Source organism: Botryllus schlosseri, chromosome 3 (genome assembly GCF_051294905.1).
Source record: "Botryllus schlosseri isolate E-star chromosome 3, Bs_hap1, whole genome shotgun sequence".
NCBI lineage: Eukaryota > Metazoa > Chordata > Ascidiacea > Stolidobranchia > Styelidae > Botryllus > Botryllus schlosseri.
In genome coordinates, this window is record NC_137238.1 from 19,381,716 (window position 1) to 19,402,073 (window position 20,358).

Here is a 20,358-nt window from a genome sequence, read left to right on the forward strand (position 1 = left end):
TCAGGAAGTAGTCGATTACGATTACATTTCAAAAGTAATCACGACTACTCTCAATTACATTTTTTTTGCTTCTTGGAAATAATTTCGGAAGAAATATTGGAAGACGATATAGGGATTGCGATGAAACGGTCTGATGAGATAACAACTTTCTTTATAAATCAGACGTCATTTGCTTCTTACGCCATAATGCACCCATTGCACAACTCTATAGGGGACTATTCGTCGCATTCAACGATTTTCATTCTTGCCAGGTCCCAAACTCCCCACTAGGACCGGGAGTGAGCTCTAAGGGGACTCAAAAGTATTTCGTAAATCAACATAAATGATATAGACTATTTTCAAGAGATTTGGTTGGTTGGTTGAATAAGGGAAAATTAGTGCATCGCACCGTGACTCAAGAGCCCATAACGAAGCCCAGATTGTCAAGCAATCAGATGGCTCGCCCGGTGACTTTTATAAATTCCACTACTTTTAAAAACATTCTGGGGTGGGATAATAAATATTCAATCCTAATCGTAGTGATAGTAGTGGTAATTATTGATGATAATAGTAGTGATAGTATCCACTGCAGCATTCTATTAAAACATATTCATTCTTCACTTCATTAAATTTTGTGATATTTATACAGTACCCATATTGCCATTAGGATATGGTTGCCATATGTCTGGATTTTCCTGGACATGTCCGGAATCTAGTGTTTAAACTGCATCCGGTAAGAAATGCTAAAATGTGCCTAAATGTCCGGAATTTTTGAATTTTTTTTTAGTCCGAGTCTAAAGAGGTTGCCAGTTTACACCCCCCTTTATCTTTTTGTTGGTGGCAAACATTCTCAGCTCGCCAAAGCTGTATGCTTTAAACCTCTATGCAACTGGTAGCCTATATGACGAGTCCGAAATTGTTGAAATTTTATAGAGGCCGGCGGCCACAAGAATGCAATATAGAGAAAACATAGGCCACACAGTTTGGCAATTACTTAGCTGGCAATTACAGCTGGCTCCAAGTATTTTCGAGCCTTGTTGGCTCACGGCACCAAAGAGCGCCGAGACGGGCAAATCACTTTTAAAGATGCGGATTCTGACTGTGTGAAAAAGTGCATAGATTTTATTTACTCTAGTTAATTTGAAGTCCCTGATGGAAAGATTAGAGACCTGCTTGACATTGGAATTATGCTGCCGTTGGACAGAGTAAAACGAGTCATATCTAGAATTTTGGTCCAATCGATTAGCGTCGAAAACTATTATTCAACCACAAATATCGCAGACATGTACGGGCTAGTTGTTTTGTCATTGAAATGCCAACGATTTTCAAAGACAATCTCATGGAAATCGCAAACCAAGCCGAATTCGGAAATATGGTGTTATCTTAAACTCGTGGAAATTTTGAAAATGGAAAACTGATCATACTACTAATATGGACCGAGAAGAATACGAAAGGATACAACGTTTTGCTGGACTCCTTAAACGATTCAGCCTTGACGATGTGTCATCTACGTTTTTGGCAAATCTTATCATGAACGACTTCACGGTATACAAGCTGATAAGCAATCATCTCTTAGAGGAAACAGTCGTCAAATTCGCAGCTAGTCATGTCAGGTATGTGCGACAATCGGGGAGGGTTACTACTGGGGCTGTGCATACCGGTTCGTGTACTTGAATCCGAGTGGAGCAGTGAGTGGCCATGAGTAATATTTTATCAACGAAAAATGTGGTTTTAATACATCTTTTCCGTTGTTGATACTCGAAACATCGGTTAGTTGTATCTCAGCATCAAAAATAATTTCATATTCATCGGAACGACGTTTCTGGTCACCAAGCGACATGAAATAGCCGTGGTCCAGAAAGACGAAATTATTCTATATGATGTGTAACTCTCATCATTATCCTAGCGACTGCAAATAAGATACATTCGCTTTTATCACTGTTACGACGTCATAGTAGGTACTACTCGAATACTCGACTGACTTGAAACTAAATACTCGATTCGGAATCGAATCCCTACCCCCTCCATACTTAATGTTGTCCAGCATTCGTAATAAGCAATACTCCAGTAAAAACACAAATATATTTGACACCGAGTTGAACATTCGAGTACCTCCCATTGTGACGCCAGAACAGTCGAAATAGACTCGGAAGTGTACGCCTCAAGCGACCACTAACTAAACAATGCCAGTTATCATTAATCTTCGATTGTTTCGACTAGGGTGGGATCTTGCACTACATGGTTTGAATGACATGCTGCCTAATATTGAGGTTTAAAGGCTCCTGTAGTCAGAAGAAATTACAATGTAATATACGGCGCATGGTATCAGTATTCAGTACTACTCGAAACATCAACTCTCACTAATGACTTGAAGCATCAAAAGAGATACTCGGTTTGGATTCGAGTACTCAATTTGACTCCAATTGGTCGTGCACTCAATTTTGATCAGCCTTCGCAGTTGCAACAGACGGAGGTTTAATTCTTGACATCCTTTATTATTAACAGGCGAAACAAGACATCAAAATCTGGAGTCGAAAATAAATCACATGGTACAAGCAGTATGCTATCACATGCCGTAGTCAAAAGCAAACAACAAGCAGCCACCGCCCGTTTCTCAGCTAACCAGGGACGGAGCACGTCCGGTCAAAGTTACAGAAGGCCGCAAGATGTCAACTGCCGCTATAAAGGATCGACTATTGCTTTCTTGAGAGCACTAATGAACCTACCCCGGCATAAAAAAAAACGATTAATATCCCGGTAGACGCAGCGGGTTACGCGTTTGTGGAGCAAATCTTAAGAAGCCCTCCATTTCTAAAGTACAACTTGACAAAGAGAGTCATTTACGATTTCGCGATGCACGACCCTAAAAACCGCTTTGAGATTAAAGGCGCAATTAGGGAACATTTTCAACTTCGTGTGACCGAGTCTCATTCAGTCATTCATAATCGAGCCAGCAGCTTTAGGATTGCGTTTGATCAAGAACCCGCATGAATTTCCATTGGTTGTCCACCTGCCCTACGATAAACACCTTCTGACCATGAAGCGAGATGGGTTGAAATGCATGTACAGTGCAACTTACATTTGTTTAAAAATTGGCTTCATGGGCGAAACCCGCATGACCGGCGACATGAGAGATAACCATGACATAGTCATCATACTGAATATGCTGAAAGCTATGAGAGATGATTTGAAGTTCTATGTGTCGCCAAACGAAGCAGTACTCTCTGATGGCGCATCTGGTGTTATTTCTCCCAAATACTTCAAAGCAATAAAGAGATACAATTATAAAAAGAATCGTTCTGAGGAAATTGACTTTGCCGTTTCTGCATTTTGTAACCAAGTACTGAAATGTTTTTTGGTATTCATGATGCATGGTTGAGATCTTCCCATAGGTAATGATTACTTGATAGCAGTGCCTCTATGGAGTGCCGATCCTGCTCCAATCCTGCCGAAGTGCTTTTTAATTACTTAACATTTCTCTCATGCGTTTGGAGAAGGTGAATCATCATAATCAACTCTTCCAAAAGATTGCTACCTATTTCAAATTTTAAAACTGTCTTCTAGGCAAGATAATAGTGCCTTGTAGTTGTTGATTAGTCTGATAGCAAAATGTAGTACCGTACTCCACCATCGAATACTTCGCTCACTGCATGCCCTATCCGGGTATAAATCATTAAGTATGCATGTTAATAGTTTGTGACCATATTTTGTCAACGTAGTACGATTTTATCCCCCTATATGTTCATTACTTCGCATTGTGTATCTTGTATATCGCATTGTACACTGTGTGCGTGTCTTGGGCAGATGAAAATATGATCTGACTGTTATTGAATTATTATTGTCAGGCTGAGGAAATTTGGATATTCCTATCTTAGCCGGAATAAGATCCAAAATCCTTTTCGAATCATTCATGTAACCAGGGCCAACTCTTTGTTGTGACTGACACTGACATATACGCAAATAATAACTGTCGACATTTTCTGAATCCAAATACAATTTAACGAATGAAACTCTTGGAGGTACAAATCGTCAGTATGAAATTGAATAATATATTCATTGAGATAAGCCTGAATATCAGGGGTAATTGTCAGCAACTAGTAGAGAATTGAAACGAACATTATATTTTTCAACTGTCTTATCACCAAATATGACATCGCCAGTGTGAATTTTGTGTAAATTTTGATTTTAACCAATTTCAGATTTTAAAAAGTAAGAACACTTGTAATGTCCGCAGTTCGCGCAACAGTGTGGGGCGCCAAAGGCTTCACGTCGCGTACGCGACCGAGCGGTTTCTTACGCTCTGTGTTACAAAATGGAACCGGACGGTATGTCCAGCAGCTACAAAGAATAACGCTGAGATTCTGCCAGAAGTCGCCGGACAGCAAACAAACCCGCGACTTTGTGCAGAACAAAATGGTTGATTTTGCCAAAGATAATCCAGGTGTCGTAGTGTACGTGACTCCGGAAACAGAAGCAGAACCGAAGATTTGCGCTGAATTTTTGAACGGCCGCTCGGAAATCGTGCCTCTATCTAAACTAACCGAGGACGAAATACAAGAGAAAATAGTCCAGCTGCGAGATCGGTCAGGTCTGGAGATTATGCGACGTCGTAAAACCATACACACCGACTTCCCCTCGATACAAGGAGAGTGGACGCCGTTTACGAATAAGAGAGACTACACCGTTAAATACTATCCGAAATGCGCGGTGTCTCCGAAAGACGCCTGGGACTTTCTCGAATCGCCGTGGAAACCGTACTACCGCCAACACGAGTTGAACAAACTCGAAAACCGGCAAAGACTTACTGTGGATGAAAAGGCAGATTTGCCTTTGGGGAAATGGGGCCCCATTTTAAAACCGTGGTACTAAGTTTGAGTGTATTTGGTTGATTCGAGTGTTTGAATCGAGTGGTAATAGTTATTATGCGAGTTACAGTAATGTGAGACGATATTTTTGAGGACTGAAATTATCAGGGTTGGTCAGAAAGGAAGTGCGTCCACTTTTTCGGAGTAGGCTTACTTGAGCCTGATTTGCCGCTACTTGAATAGGTAGTATTTTAGACTACTTTTAACATCTACTTGTTTCGCAGTCAACCGCTTCTGGAAATTATAGGCCCCTTTCCACAAAGAGTAATGTTAACGAGAATTATAGTCTCGCCACTGTTTCCCTACCGCGTAAGGTTTGAAACCTTGCATACTCATTTTTTAGCATCGTAAACATGTAGTAGGCCTACAAAGCTACTCACGTTAGTGCAGTGGATCCCCCCTGGGCAGCAAATCAGGTATAAATGCACCCTAACCCCCTCAAACTCCAACAAACATATTTTTGGTTCATTGCACAGTCACCACTATATCATGTCTATGGCTTTCTGTGTTAGTCTAATTTTAATGGCAGCCCGATGTACGTTATGTACACTGTGTCAGACTCATATCTTTGTAAGAACTCTAGTACAGACACAGTCATTGAATTCAAGCGTACAAGGAAAGTCCTCCAAATCTTCGTACTTCGTTATGGTGTTATATGTGCCTGAAACTTCTTAGTCCTTGTTGTACATGCGTTTGAATGTGTGTCTTAACCTTGCGTTCGTTAAGTATCACTGATTAATCATTCTATTCTTTGTTTGATTGATTGTCTGGTTAGTTAAAAAACTCAATGTTGCATAACCATGAACGCAAGCGGAGAGCTCTGGTGACGATTTTCGATGGTTGTACCTTGTACGACCGCGAACGACGTAACCACATATTCATAAATCTGACTTTGCTGAACAGACAGAGCTATATATTCTCAAACTGTTTCTCGTCATCCATGACGTTTTAATATTTTTGCTGTGGTTGATAATTTGCATTGTCTTGTTTGTGATCTCATTTGAGCTTTTATAATCATATATAGGCCTACTCTTATGACATCAAAATGACTGATACTCCATTAGTCGTCTCGATGCCTGATTCTCGATTCCGAATCGAATCACTCCCACTCGATATCGGCCTACTCTAATGATATATCGAATTATTGGTGCTCTAGCCTCGGATTAAAATTTACAGTGTCGGATGACATGTAGAACAGTTGGTAAGCCCTATATTTTTGAATTGAGGGATTGATTTTCCAAAGCAGATTGAAATAATTTAAAAAAATTGTAAATAGGGTATTTCGTATTCGTATACACTGGAACCTTCAAAATAGGAAAAATTGTCTTTATTCCACTTTGAACATGGTAAATCCGATCACATATTGCATATCCCTCACCCACGCTGCTTTTAGTTCTGCGGATAATCTGACCATTGTGGTTGCCTTATCTCAATCATGTTTTTCGACATGGGATTGATACTAGTAAGGTAGTACCGGTAACTGTTATGATGCTTGAATATTTTTCGTGTTTGTGTGATAGTTGATATTCCGGTAGCCCGTCTGACACCAGTAGAATGCAATTTCTGGTTGTGTAACTGCACATGTGCTGAGAAATGTAATTTGATCCCCACAATGACTCATTTCTAAGGCGTATGTTATGTAGAGAGGTGGTCATGTTGGAAAAATTTACTGCATTTTTATTTGGCGTGAATATTAAGATAGAATCAGCTTATGCCTCTACCTAATTCCATAAGACAGATCCTATTGAACTGCAGAATTAATTTCCGATAGCATTTTTCATGCTTAGTCTTGGTCCCGGGACACCTTGTGGCTAATGCTATGTAAAGTAGTGAATAGTTTTGAATTATCATTCCATCATATTTGTTAGTGGAATTGTAGCAACCTGTTGAAAAAGCCCCTGTATCAATATCACGTAATACAATTTTGGAAATACTACCAATTTGTAGTTGCGTTGGTCATTTTATGTTAGTCACAAATATGTAGTCTGCAATTGCGAAAGTAGCCACCTTAGATCTGCTACTAAGAGTATGAACGTCTCTACCAAATCTGCTTTTTGAAACACGTTACTTTCATATCGTCATTTTCTACTACCACCCAGCTACATGTTGCGTGATGTGACAGCAGACTGCAGCTGTTGTACTCGCAAGCTATTTTCGCATTTGCAGTATCCCTGTCATGACTGATTGTTTGAATGACCAACTCTGTCAAGCTTGAAAATGTGTGTTCATTGCAGAATCACCAGGAATTATCATTATTAATTACGTGTAATTTCTTGAGATGGCACAGGCTGTGCGTGTCAATGTATCCGAGCATGCGACAAAAATACTGTCGGAATTGCAACGGATGCGCCAAGGCTGTAATCATTGTGATTTTGTAATAAAAGTTGAAAATGATGTTTACCGCACCCACAAAAATGTTTTGTCCGCGGGCTCGGAGTATTTCCGAGCCGTGCTTGAGCATGACACTAAAGAGAGTCGGGACGGGGTGATCACTTTTAAAGACGTGGATTCCGAATGTGTGAAGAACTGTGTAGACTTCATTTATTCTGGGGAATTTGAAATCCCGAACGGAAAGATGAAGGACCTTCTACATGTAGGAATCATGTTGCAATTGGACGGACTAAAAACAGCCACAGCTGAAATATTGGCAGAATCGATAAATGTGGGAAATTACTATTGGACGACAAATATCGCAGATATGTATGCATTGGTCGATGTCTTGACAAAATGCCAACGTTTTTTCGAAGAAAACCTAATGGAAATCGCAAACCAGCCCGAATTTGGAAATATGCCACTATCCAAACTTGACGACTTTCTGCTGGCTGACATTTGCAAATATTCAGAAGAAGAAAAACTGACCATATTACTCCGGTGGGGTGAGAAAAACGCCAAAGCGAACAGCAATTTGCTCGAATCACTTCGGCGTTTCAAGTTGGAAACAGTCTCGTCCACGTTTTTGATTAATCTTCTCAAAGCCGACCCAGTTGTGAGCACCGACATGACGATATACAAGTTCTTCAATGTTCACCTTATCGAGAGTTTGGAAAAAAAGGTCAAAATTAATGAAGGATCGATCAGTCAAGAATTGAAACCGATCGGTATGAATAGGTAAGCACAAAAAAATCTTTTAAATGGATACCATAGGACAGGGGTGGGCAAACTTTTGAGCTCGCGGGCCGCATTCAACATCTGAATCCATTCGCGGGCCGCACCAAAACGCAATATTGGTATTTGATCATATATGAAGGACATGGCTCTTATATATATGCTTATTTAAAACAAACCAAACATTGCTTTGACGCGTCAGAAACAGTGGCGAGATTGTATAATCTGGTCGACCTCAATAACCAATGTGTCAAAACTATAGTGATGAAAGTCGGTTGTCCCGATTCTTAGAACAGGATTGAAATTTAAATCTATGAGCAGCGAACTGTTTATAGATTTACTAATTCAACTTTTGGTTTAGTTCCAGGACACATAATGCTGACAGCATCATAACCATGTTAGCAACAAACACGCTTCTACTGTGGGTGGATAAAATATAAATACCCTAATTTTACGCATACAGAGATAGAATCGGATAGTTTGATGGTATGAGAGATGACGACTGTGGATGAGAGATTTTTGAATATGAAATTCATACTGAATACAAAGCAATTACTGAAGATTAGATGTAAATCGCGCGGAGCGCGAAAACAATTTCATTCCAGCTCAGCTTCGCGGCCCCCTTCAGATGCTTTCACGACCCAATGTTGGGGGGAGGGAGGCGAGCCCCCAGTTTGAGAATAACTGCCTTAGAATCATCATGTTGAAATATACTAATAAAAAGTTGCATTAATTCGATTTTTAGTAATCATTTTATCAATATTTTTAACAAGTTTCTTTTCACTCTCGCGGGCCGCACAAAACGGTGTTGCGGGCCGCATGCGGCCCGCGGGCCGTAGTTTGCCCACCCCTGCCATAGGACCTTAGAGGAAATCTCATGGAAAAACTTGTGTTAGTTACAAGAAATGAGAAGGCAAAAAGTTATATTACAGTTAATTGGTTATTTAAAAATGAAGTTGACTCACTTTCTCTACAAGTGAATTATTGTCCGGCCATCTTTGTTACATGCTACATGTTACATGCACGGAGGTTTATCTGGGCTCCTCTTCCCCTGCCATTGCCGTTCTTACGGCGACAAAAAAGCCCAGAAAAAGACCCGACGAAAGAAAGCACTCACAATGAATGGAAAAGAACTAGTAGAAAGGGCCGCGGCTTCAAAACAGATCAACATCGATAAAGAACTGTGACATCGGGCACTCTAGGCCGAGGTGGATGTTAGAGTAAAGGATCGCTACTGATGCGTGTCGTTCTACATCCTCCTATCTGTTCATGACATCGCATTGTGTCTTATCGCATTGTACATTGTGTGTGACTTGTTCAGATAAAAATATAACCCAACCATGTTATGTTATGTTATGTTATGTTATGCTGTCGAGTGCTTGGATTCACAATCGATTTAGGTGGAAGTAGTTGATTTTATAATTCTCCGATTTCCAAAGCGAGTTCGATAAGACCAAAAATTTCACGATTGAAATGATTTGTACTGTCGATATCCACTAAAAAGCTGGATACTGTCCGAGGTTCTCAAACTTTTTTAGACACACTCCCTTTCATGATAGTGAAAAATTTTGTGCCCCCTTATCGTCATTTCACAAAATGTAACCAGAATACTAGCACTTCCAACGGATAGTTTGATGGTATGGAAGGTTATGACTGTTGATGACAGAATTCACGAATATGAAATTCGGACTGTACACAGAGCAATAACTATGAATTGGTGGTAAATCGCACTGAAATACGAAAAATATTTTTATGTGACGGCAGCTTCGCGCCCCCTTCAGATGCTTTCACACCCGCCCCCGTGTTTGAGATCCACTAGTCTAAACTGTGCGTAGTATTCATATTGTGTGATTGAAAAATTACAACAGGCATGCTTTTGTTGGTTGTCGTATAAAAGGTAGAATATCGAATTAGTTGTTGCATATTGTTGCATGTTACACTGCTTCAACGGATAGTGCTTGAAAACTGGTCACAAACACTAGTTGCAGTTAATGAATCAAATCAGTCTGATAGTCGCTTCTGCTCAGCCCTCCGGTAAGTAAGATACCCGAATTATGTCAACCTAATCCATTCTTTTGCTCAAAATATAGGAGCGATACTGGAAGGAATGTGAAAGTTGAGGATAAGCGTTCCATTTTCAGGGAACCGGGAAACGAGTCTGGAAGCAACTCACAACACCGACTCGGATTCGCTTCAGTTTCATTTCAAAAGCAGGGAAACATTGCATGGTATCAAATACAAGATGGTAGGAAGAGCATAAGCGGTGAAGATTCCAAAGCTCCAAGTTCATCTGGTGTACTTGGTAATGACACGGCACGTAATTCTAGCTTCTTATTGTCCCTGGGTCAAAGCTCATCTGGTTTACCTAGTAAAGGCAAAGCAAGTGGTGGCTTTGTCTTCTCAAGCTCATTTGGTGCACCAGGTAAAGACAATTCTAGTGATTCCAACCCCTTTTCGTACCCACGTCAAAGCTCATCTGATGTACCTAGTAAGGACAAAGCAAGTGGTGGCTTTGTCTTCTCAAACTCATTTGGTGCACCAAGTAAAGACAATTCAAGCGATTCCAACCCCTTTTCGTACCTCCCTCAAAGCTCATCTGGTGTACCTAGTACAGGTGAAGCAAGTAGTGCCGGTCCTGTCTTCCCAAGCTCATTTCGTGTGCCTGGTAAAGACGCGGCAAGGGATTCCAGCTCCTTTTTGTCCAAAAGTAAAAGCTCAACTGGTGTACCTAGTAATGGTAAACCAAGTGGTGTCGGCCTTGTCTTCTCTAGCTCATTTGGTGCGCCTGGTAAAGTTGCATCAAGTGATTCCAGCTCCTTTTCGTCCAAAAGTAAAAGCTCATCTGCTGTACCTAGTAAAGGCAAAGAAAGTGGTGTCGGTCCTGTCTTCCCAAGCTCAATTTGTGGATGTAAAGTTGCAGCAAGGGATTCTAGCTCCTTTTTGTCCCAAAGTAAAAGCTCATCTGGTGTACCTAGTAATGGTAAACCAAGAAGTGTCGGCCCTGTCTTTTCTAGCTCATTTGGTGCGCCTGGTAAACACACATCAAGTGATTCCAGCTCCTTTTCGTCCAAAAGTAAAAGCTCATCTTGTGTACCTAGTAAAGGCAAAGCAAGTGGTGCCGGCCCTGTCTCTCCGAGCTTATTTGGTGGGCCTGGTAAAGACACAGGTCCCTTTTTGTCCAAAAGTAAAAGCTCATCCGGTGTACCTAATAAAGGCAAAGCAAGTGGTGTCGGCTTTGACTTCTCGAGATCATTTGGTGCGCTTGGTAAAGACCCAGCAAGTTATTCCAGCTCCTTTTCGTCCAAAACTAAAAGCTCATCCGGTGTACTTAGTAAAGGCAAAGCAAGTGGTCGCTTTGTCTTCCATAGCTCATTTGGTGCGCCTGGTACAGACACAGCAAGCGATTCCAGCTTCTCTGGTGTACCTAGTAAAGGCAAATCAAGTGACGTCGGCCCTGTCTTCCCGAGCTCATTTTGTACGTCTGGTAAAGACACAGTAAGTGATTCCAGTTTTTCATTGTCCCAAAGCTCATCTGCTGCACATGGTAGAGACAAAGCAAGCGATTCCAGCTTCATACCCTAAAGTCGAAGTTTATCTGGTGCGCGTGGTAAAGTCCCTGAGAGCGTGTTCACTGTTCATAGCCGGACATTCCCAAGGTCATATTTGAATGTTAAATTTTAGCAAGTTTCCAGTTGATGTTTAGCTCGACCACATTACAATAGCTGTGTACGGCAGTTCCTCTTCAATCTTTTTTTGAAGTGGTACACTCTCTATAGTATTTGCTGTAGATCAAACACTCTGTTAGATGCTGAATAAAAACAGGTCACCAGGCCCGCCGGTTACGGTCTTTGCCAGAAGCTGATTAAGTCTGCCAGCTTCACGCGCAGTATATAAACCACTGTTTTATAGTGTTGTGTTTCTCATACTGCCTTGTCTGCCCTTTCGTACCGGTGCACCGTGCACACCGGTTGGAGAGCACTTGTATATGGTTCTTGTTGGGAAATTTCGGACAGGGTAAGGTAAGCCTTGATGTTGAATAATAAGAAGCAGTGCTTTCGTAAATCGACGAAAATCTCTTCAAGCAGGGGATTCTGTGATTGTAATTTCTTTTAATTTGCTTCAGATCAGTTTTTGAACATTGAAGATTTCCATTGCTATTTCATTTGTTAATATTATTAATCAGATCACATTCATTGTGGTATTGTGGCTATGTAGTTACGGTTATTTGTAATGTACCATGTATTTTTTTTTTTTTTACTAATGTTGTTAATACTATGGCTTGCTCTCCTATTAAACATATTTGGTATCATGACATCACACGGGTGAAAATTCCTATATTTCCAATATATTTCATTGTACTGCCGACGTTCACTACTAATGAGAGTCAAGTCGAAAGCTTTTCGTGAATAAATTAGCAATTTGAAGTTATTGTTTCGTGTAACGTTTTGATAGTTGTTATTTTGTGTATCTTTCGATGCTAATGATTCTTTGGAAGCAGTGGTTCCAGGGATATCTAGCCGCTAGACCAGGGGTTCCCACCCACGGGCCATGAGCCTTTTTCAGGGGACATGAAAAAATGTGTAAAATGACAATTTGTTCGATTTATCGTCTCTAGTTCTACTCTACTATAATTGTACAGACCTGTTTATAAATGTTTCCGAAGGTTTGAGAATAATATGGGGTCATTGAGGCTTTGAAAGCTTCAATGTGGCCACGGTGAAAAAAAAACCGTCGGGAACCCCTCAGGCAGAAAATAACAATAAATGTAATTGGAAATGTGAAGAGATTCCAAACTGGACAATATATAGGCCTATTGCAGTAGTACTACGAACATTTGTTTTGGTTGCAGCGATCTGAATTATTTTTATATTAGGTCTGGAACCACTGCTTTCAAAAGTGCCATTCTGTCATTGTGAAACGTTACTCTAAAATATATCTGATATCCATGTGTGGGTAAGCATCAGCGATATATAGAACTATTCATGGTACGCCTGAACCAAGTTTCTTTTCTGACAGGTGCTATTTAAAGTAGAGAATGGAATTTACCGAGCCCCTTCAAGGAATATGTGCTTATGAGAGCTTTCTCAGTTCATACTGCGTCTTGAAAGAACATTTGAGAAAGATTTGGTGGAGAACGTATACGGTACAAGGAAAGTGCCCGAGAACAAGGAGATCATGAACATATTCACTGTAACTTCAGACCAGTGGTTCTCAAACTGGGGGCCGTGAAAAATCATCTGAATGGGGGCGCGAAGTCGGCTGAGAGAAGTGAAGTTTCTTGAACTCGGAATTAGTTTAATATGTGCTGAAACTTCCAAGTTGAAACAACAGGTATAATCCCGATTATACTACAACTTTAAATGACATAGTAAAGTCGTATGATCCATAAAACAACACAAGGCTACCAAAGAAATATATCAGGGTAACTGAATTTGCCCAAAAATAATTGCTCATTATCAAAAATTACAAAAGAATTAGAGGCATGGTCCCTTTCCCCCTCTGGCTGATAAATATACCACAAGAAATTAGTTCGTCACTTTCCGTTTTCGCAATATTATACCAAGTTTAGCATGTTTTTTCTGTTTTGGGTAACTCTTCACTAAAAATAAAGTATGTTCACTTGCGAGCTCTTTGACTTGAAGAGATGACGTTGGAATGTTTTGTCTGTATATGAAAAATGTGGACTTGAATATAAGATAAATACTTTCACTAGAGGTCTCGCTGTGATAGATTCGGCACAACTTTGGCTTCTCAGTAAAAATTTGATTGAGAGTCCGTCGTGGACCTAACAAAATTATCTCGCGAACTGCACCTTTAGCACATCTGAACTAGTTTAAAAATAAGGAGAAATTTGTAGGCAAAGAAGAATATGAAGTAGCATTTGAACTTACTTCCAGCAAGAAAACAGCCAACAGGAACATAGGCCTACGTTCGGAAATAACTACTTGACAGTTCGGACATGAAAAATTTGGTAAATCCGTTAGAATTCTGAAGCAAAATCCCCCCCCTCCAGTTGGGAACCACTCACCTAAATGGTTTTGTTTTTAGGCTATTCTTCCCTTTCTACTTGACAGATGGTTGGGAAAACTTCTTCCTCTTTAAACTTTTGATTTGTGAAGCAGTGTTGGGATTACACGATCATGACTTCACTCTGGTCAACTATCTCGCATGACCTGACTTTCCTATCTTAGCCTGAATCAGATCCAAAATTCAGTTCTAATCAATCGTGAATGGAAGCCACACTATGATTGTGACTGATACTTATGCCAAAGTAATGTGACAATTGTAGATGAATCCAAATCCACTTTGTGAATGTATTTATTACCCAATTTCCTTTCAAATCCAATCAAATGCTTCAAGTTTTTTTTCTAAAACCCAAACCATCTCCAGTAAGCCTATCATTGCATATGCTGTGTGCAAATTTTGTGTAGAGACTCTGGCGGCACAAAACTTCAGTGTGCAACTGATTAATATATTGATATTGAGATACACTCGAATATTTTCAGCGGGCACTAATCTCGGGAAATTATCAGAAACTAATAGAGGATTGAAAAGAATATTGTATATCAACAGTCGTATCACCAAATATGACGTCGCCGGCATGAATTTTGTGTAAGTTTTGATTTTTCACCAATTTTAGATTGTAAAAGCTAAGAACACTTGCAATGTCCGCAGAGCGCCAACAGTGTAGGGTGCCAAAGGCTTAACGGCACAGGACGCTATGTCCAGCAGCTACAAAGAATAACGCTGAGATTCTGCCAGAAATCGCCGGACAGCAACCAAACCCAAGACTTCGTGCTGAACAAAATGGTTGATTTGATTTTGCCAAAAACGATCCAGACGTCATAGTGTACGTGGCCCCGGAAACGGAATGTTAATCGAAGATATGCGCCAAAGTTTTAAATGGTTGCTTGGAAATCTTGTCAATATCCAAACTAACTGAGGACGAAATACAAGAGAAAATAGTCCAGCTGCGAGATCGGTCAAGTCTGGAGATTATGCGGCTTCGCAAAATCAAAAATACCGACTTCCCCTTGATACAATGAGAGTGGACACCGTTTACAAATAAGAGAGACTGCACCGTTAAATTCTATCTGAAATGCACGGTGTCCTCGAAAGACGCCTGGGACTTTCTCGAATCGCCGTGGAAACCATACTACCACCAACGCGATTTGAGCAAACTCGAAAACAGGTCGCGACTTACTATGGAAGAAAAGGCAGTGGGGTCCTATATTGAAGCCATAGTAGGCTACTAAGTTTGACTGTGTTTCTGCTGGATGACTGTGATGCTTCAAGTGCTTTAATCCGAATCGAATGTTAATTGCAATGATTCGCGTTGGCTTAGGCCAGGGGTGGGCAAACTTTTGAGCTCGCGGGCCGCACTCAACATCTGAATCCATTCGCGGGCCGCACTATATAAAATTGGGATTATAAACCAAGACGCAATATTGGTATTTGATTATATGGTGAGGACATGGAGATAATAGTTATCAACCGAAATAATTCGAACTTTAGTGGCCAATCTGAAATCACACTCGTGATCCGAATTATGTCGAATTATCTCATTTAGGATTCCTGTGATGTTTAGCAGTTGAAACCTTTCAAACAGTGTAGGCCTTGAGAGCGGGCTGTCTAGCCAGAAATTAAACATGAAAAAATAACATTGAAAGTATTTACGTTGGAACTGTGGTTCCCAGACTTTTTAAGACATGCCCCCCCCCCCTCCCCTGATGATGGTGAAAGATCGTCATTTCACAAAAGGTAACCAGGATGCTAGCCAACCTATCGGATAGTTTGATGACATGGAAGGTTATGACTATGGGTGAGAGATTTTTAAACATGGAATCGAGACTAAATACAGAGAAATAATGATTAGCTGGGTGTGAGATCAGCTTCACGCCCACAAGGGGGGGGGGATCGGCCCCCAGTTTGAGAACCACTGCCTTAGAATTATCATGGTGAAATATACGAAGAAAAAGTTTAATCAAGCCGCTGCATTATTTCGATTTTTAGTACGCATTTTATCAATATTTTTAATAAGTTACTTTAGACTCTCGTGGGCCGCATAGATCGGTGTTGTGGGTCGCATGCGCCCTGCGGGCCGTAGTTTGCCCGTCCCTGGCTTAAGCAAACACGATATTTTTGAGAACTGAAATAGTAGTTCACCAACGAAACTACTCTGCTTTTTTGGATTACTCGAGTAGGTTTTGCCTACTTGCACTATCTACTCAAGTTGGTGGGACGTGGGACTACTTCTAACTTGACTACTTTCACCACCTCTGAAAATTAGAAACCCCTTTCCACCGAGACTAATATCAACAAGAATTATAGTTTCGACATTTTTTGCCTACCGGGTGAGCTATCAGACGTTGATTGATCGTATCACAGCGTCTAAAACATGTACTTCAAGGCTTCTCACGTTGGTGTAAATGACGTTTTGATGAAACCGTGATCAACACAGCATTGCCAAGAATTGTAATGAAATGTGTATGGTCGAAAACTATCAATTTGATATTATTGTGTTGGATAACTTGCATCATTTTCTCTGTGATCGTGTCAAATATGTGCAATTTGAACTTTGCAAGTTATCTTACTCTTATGACATCGCAAATGAGTGATACAACTTGAAGCCTAATACACGAATCAGAATCGAATCACTCAGATACTCGCTTTTGCCTAGCTCAAATGACATGTTGAATTTTCAATGCACTAGCCTCCTATGAAATTTTTTGTAGCAGTTGACATGTAGAACAATTTGAGCATAGCTTTCCAGCTCACTCACTGCTGAAAGTCCTGAGATAATCTTGACAATTGTGGTGGACTTTCTCAAGGATGCTTTTCGAAATGGAGTTCTAGTAACTAGGATAATGCTTGGATATTTTGAATGTTGTTTTGTTGTTGATGTTTTGTAACTTCTTGTGTAACTGTTGGTGTGCTTTGAAATGTGATCCTATTTCTAGAACTGCTAGAATTCAGTTCTGGTAGCCTTGTTTGGTATATATGTGCAATATGCATACTCAGCTGCCAATGCTCAGTCTTGGTCCTGTGATACCCTGCTAATTTCAATGATTATGTATCGTATGTTAATTGTGAATGAAACGAGCGGATGAAATAGCCAGTGTATCACGGTTACTGAGTCGGCAACTATACCAGGATGTAGCTGTCCTTCACTAACTCTGTAGATGAATATTTGAATATTATACCAATTTTTAGTGGCATCAGCCATACTGTTAGACCTGTGGCAACGCTCGGCTATGTAACGGCATCGTGCAAATGCTGAACTGGCAAGTTATCCTCACATTTCCAATATCTTTATCACAAAAGACTGTTCGACAAACTTGAAAATGTGTTGTCCATTTCAGAGTCACTTGGAATTATCATTATTGTAGCCTATTACATATAATTTTAAAAGATGGCACAGGCTGTGCGTGTCAAGGTGGCCGAGCATGCGACAAAAATATTGTCCGAATTGAGCCGAATGCGGCAAGGATGCGATCATTGTGATTTCATAATAAAAGTTTAAAATGATGTGTATCGCACCCACAAAAATATGCTGTCAGCTGGCTCGGGATATTTTCGAGCCATGTTCGAACACAACACTAAAGAGAGGCAGGACGGGGAGATCACTTTTAAAGATGTGGATTCCGAATGTGTGAAAAACTGTCTCGATTTCATTTATTCTGGTGAATTTGAAATCCCGGCCGGAAAGATTAAGGATCTCCTACACATCGGAATCATGTTGCAATTGGACGGAGTAAAAACAGCTGTTGCTGGTATTTTGATGGAATCGATAAATGCGGAAAATTACTATTGGATGACAAATATCGCAGATATGTACGAACTGGTAGATGTCATAACAGAATGCCAACGTTTTTATGAAGAGAACCTCATGGAAATCGCAAACCAGCCAGAATTTCAAAATACGCCGTTATCAAAACTTGACGATTTTCTGCAGGATGACGATTGCAAATATTCAGAGGAAGAAAAACTAACCATATTACTCCGATGGGGAGAGAAAAACCCCAAAGCTAGCAGCGATTTACTCGAATCAATTCAGAGATTTAAGTTAGAAACAGTCTCGTCTGCGTTTTTGATTGATCTTGTCAAAGTCAATCCAGTTGTGAGCAATGACTGGATGATATACAAATTCTTCAATAATCGCATTGTCGAGACATTGGAAAAAATGATCAAAACTAACGAAGGAGCGGTCAGTCACGAATCTACACCTATCGCTATGAATAGGTAGGTACTCAAATCTTTTGACGGACACCGGACCGAAAATTTGATAGAAAAATTGTGTAAGCTACAAGATATAAAAATGCAAAAAAGTATATTTTTATGATAAAAAACGAAGTCAACTCTCTTTTTTCACAAGAGATTCGGTCCCCTTCTATCTTTTGTTATACGGCGTTGTTGATTGCCCACTCGCAAACGATTTATGTGGTGGCAGTTGATCTTTTAATCATTGGAAAGTCGAATGCAAAAGCGTACTTCTACGACCGAAAATTACGCTTTAAAAGTGATTGCTATGGTCAATATCTCCTTAGAAGTCAGGAACTTTCTAAACGGTGATCTCCAACTGTGTGCCGTGAGTGATAAATTGAAAATGATACACCTTTCTCGTCCGTTTTGTAAAAGGTAAAATATCGAATTGGGTATTATTTTTTGGCCGTGAGTTATCTTGCTCAAATGCTCAAAAGATCATCCTAAACATTCATCGCCGTCAATGAATCGACTAAATCTGACAATGGCTTCTGCCCTGACCTCCCGTAATTACAATACATGAATTATATCAGCCTAATCCACTCTTTTTATTCGAAATATAGGACGGATACTGGAAGGAATGTAAATGATGGCGATATGCCTTCTGTTTCCGGGGGCCAAGGTAAAGACTCTGTGAGCAACAAACAACAGGGGCCCGAAATCGCTTCAGTTGCATCCCAAATACATAGAAACATTGCACGTGATCAAGTGCAAAATGCTGAGAAGAGTGTAACCGGTGCACATTCCAAAGCGCAAAGTTCATCAGGTGTACATGGTAAAGGCCCATCACTCGGTTACATGGCCAGACGTCGCAGAAGTCGATTTTTACTTTCTGCACCTTTACAAAGTCCAAGTTCATCTGGTGTGCCTGATAATGAAATGGTCAGTTTGTTCACAGCCGGACGTTGATTAATGATCATTGATCTGAGGTCAATTGCAAAGCCGGGGGAAATGTCAAATTTGCCCTGTTTCCGGCTGATGTGTAACAATAACGGTATACAGTGGATGGGAATTCATGACAATTCAAGGTACACCCTGATATTGATTGTATAAAGGCAAGGCAATGCTTTCAGAAATGGACCAAACTGACTTCAAGTGTGGTATTCTGTGATTGAAATGTAGGCTACTTTAATTAGCTTCACAACGCTTGATGAACATTGAAAATATTCCATGGCCATATCATATTAGTATTGTTACTTTCACTGATTGAATAACCACAAGATTGTGGTACATTGAAAAGAAGGAATTGAGACGGATTGGAATAGTATATCAATCAAACACTCATCTTCTCCTGCAGGCTGCAGGTACTAATAAAAGAAAAAATATTGGTCAGTGACTTTCACTAAATTATGGTGATGCTACAGTGGTATTCTTTACCACTATTAATTAAACTTGTACAGCTGATCCCAAAATTGCTATGCATATGCACTGGCGTAGCAGCATGCGCTGCCGCCCCTGGCTCTCGCATAAAACGCCGCCCCCTAAGTAGACCCAGGGCCGTAACAGCACTTCGTCAGGCCCCCAAAACGTTGGTCTTGCCCATCCACCCCCCAGACCCCCCTCACGCTATTCGCTGTTTACTTTTCGTCTACATTGTGTGTCCGTTCCTGAGTCAGCTTTACTCGCCTATTTATATCATTCATGATTGAACCGGTCAATTTGACGGGGTATTGCATATATATTGCCAACAATTTTTATCATCTCTCTGCTCACTTAATCTGATTTACCGGTAGAGCTGAGTGAGGTGTGTTTGAAAAGGTAGCGGGTGGATCCGTTGGTATGACTTCGTTACGTAGGCCTAACGTTATTTCGCGAATTCCTGTCTGCTATATAAAAATATAGAATCGCCCAAACGTACTAAACTATAAGATCACACGATTTCAAATTGTTATTTTTTCACTGGCTTATAATTTTTCCATGTGGGATGGTATCTGTCTTGCGAGGTTCAGATTGCCGAGACAGGAACATTCGACGCTAGTCATTTAAGCGCCTATGGACAATTAAACCTACATGTATTTTGTATAGGCCTATGACGAAGTTTTTGGTCAGCATAGCTATCTCGGTCTGCTCTACCAAATCGTAACTCAAAGTATAGATCACTAACCTGCGGATAGATGGGCTACTTAGTTGTCACACTTGAATACCG

At 40.5% G+C, this 20,358-nt stretch overlaps 4 protein-coding genes across 7 annotated transcripts; all 4 read left to right on the forward strand.

Moving 5' to 3' along the window:
• The first annotated feature begins 503 nt into the window (after nucleotides 1-503).
• LOC145435994 (uncharacterized) lies at nucleotides 504-4,179 on the forward strand. Its single transcript, XM_080313292.1, has 2 exons — nucleotides 504-1,592; nucleotides 2,485-4,179. Exons 1-2 carry the CDS (start codon nucleotides 1,411-1,413, stop codon nucleotides 2,738-2,740), a joined length of 438 nt encoding a protein of 145 aa, XP_080169418.1. The 5' UTR covers nucleotides 504-1,410; the 3' UTR covers nucleotides 2,741-4,179.
• Nucleotides 4,180-4,203: 24 nt separating this feature from the next.
• On the forward strand, nucleotides 4,204-4,941 carry LOC145435993 (large ribosomal subunit protein mL43-like). The gene is made up of 2 exons (XM_080313291.1): nucleotides 4,204-4,889; nucleotides 4,924-4,941. Exon 1 carries the CDS (start codon nucleotides 4,204-4,206, stop codon nucleotides 4,846-4,848), a length of 645 nt encoding a protein of 214 aa, XP_080169417.1. The 3' UTR covers nucleotides 4,849-4,889; nucleotides 4,924-4,941.
• Nucleotides 4,844-12,172, forward strand: LOC145435975 (uncharacterized). Of its 4 annotated transcripts, none has more exons than XM_080313258.1 (3): nucleotides 4,844-7,952; nucleotides 10,040-11,064; nucleotides 11,110-12,172. In XM_080313258.1, exons 1-3 carry the CDS (start codon nucleotides 7,123-7,125, stop codon nucleotides 11,529-11,531), a joined length of 2,277 nt encoding a protein of 758 aa, XP_080169384.1. In that variant the 5' UTR covers nucleotides 4,844-7,122; the 3' UTR covers nucleotides 11,532-12,172. The 4 variants fall into 4 exon arrangements, with proteins under 4 accessions (XP_080169384.1, XP_080169385.1, XP_080169386.1 ...); XM_080313259.1 differs by having other exon boundaries at nucleotides 10,040-10,563; nucleotides 10,621-12,172; XM_080313260.1 differs by having other exon boundaries at nucleotides 10,040-10,563; nucleotides 10,744-12,172.
• A 761-nt stretch (nucleotides 12,173-12,933) lies between these two features.
• On the forward strand, nucleotides 12,934-19,635 carry LOC145435989 (kelch-like protein 20). The gene is made up of 3 exons (XM_080313283.1): nucleotides 12,934-13,280; nucleotides 14,590-18,191; nucleotides 18,776-19,635. The coding sequence occupies exons 2-3, from the start codon at nucleotides 17,500-17,502 to the stop codon at nucleotides 19,119-19,121; spliced, it is 1,038 nt and encodes a 345-aa protein (XP_080169409.1). The 5' UTR covers nucleotides 12,934-13,280; nucleotides 14,590-17,499; the 3' UTR covers nucleotides 19,122-19,635.
• Nucleotides 19,636-20,358: the final 723 nt, after the last annotated feature.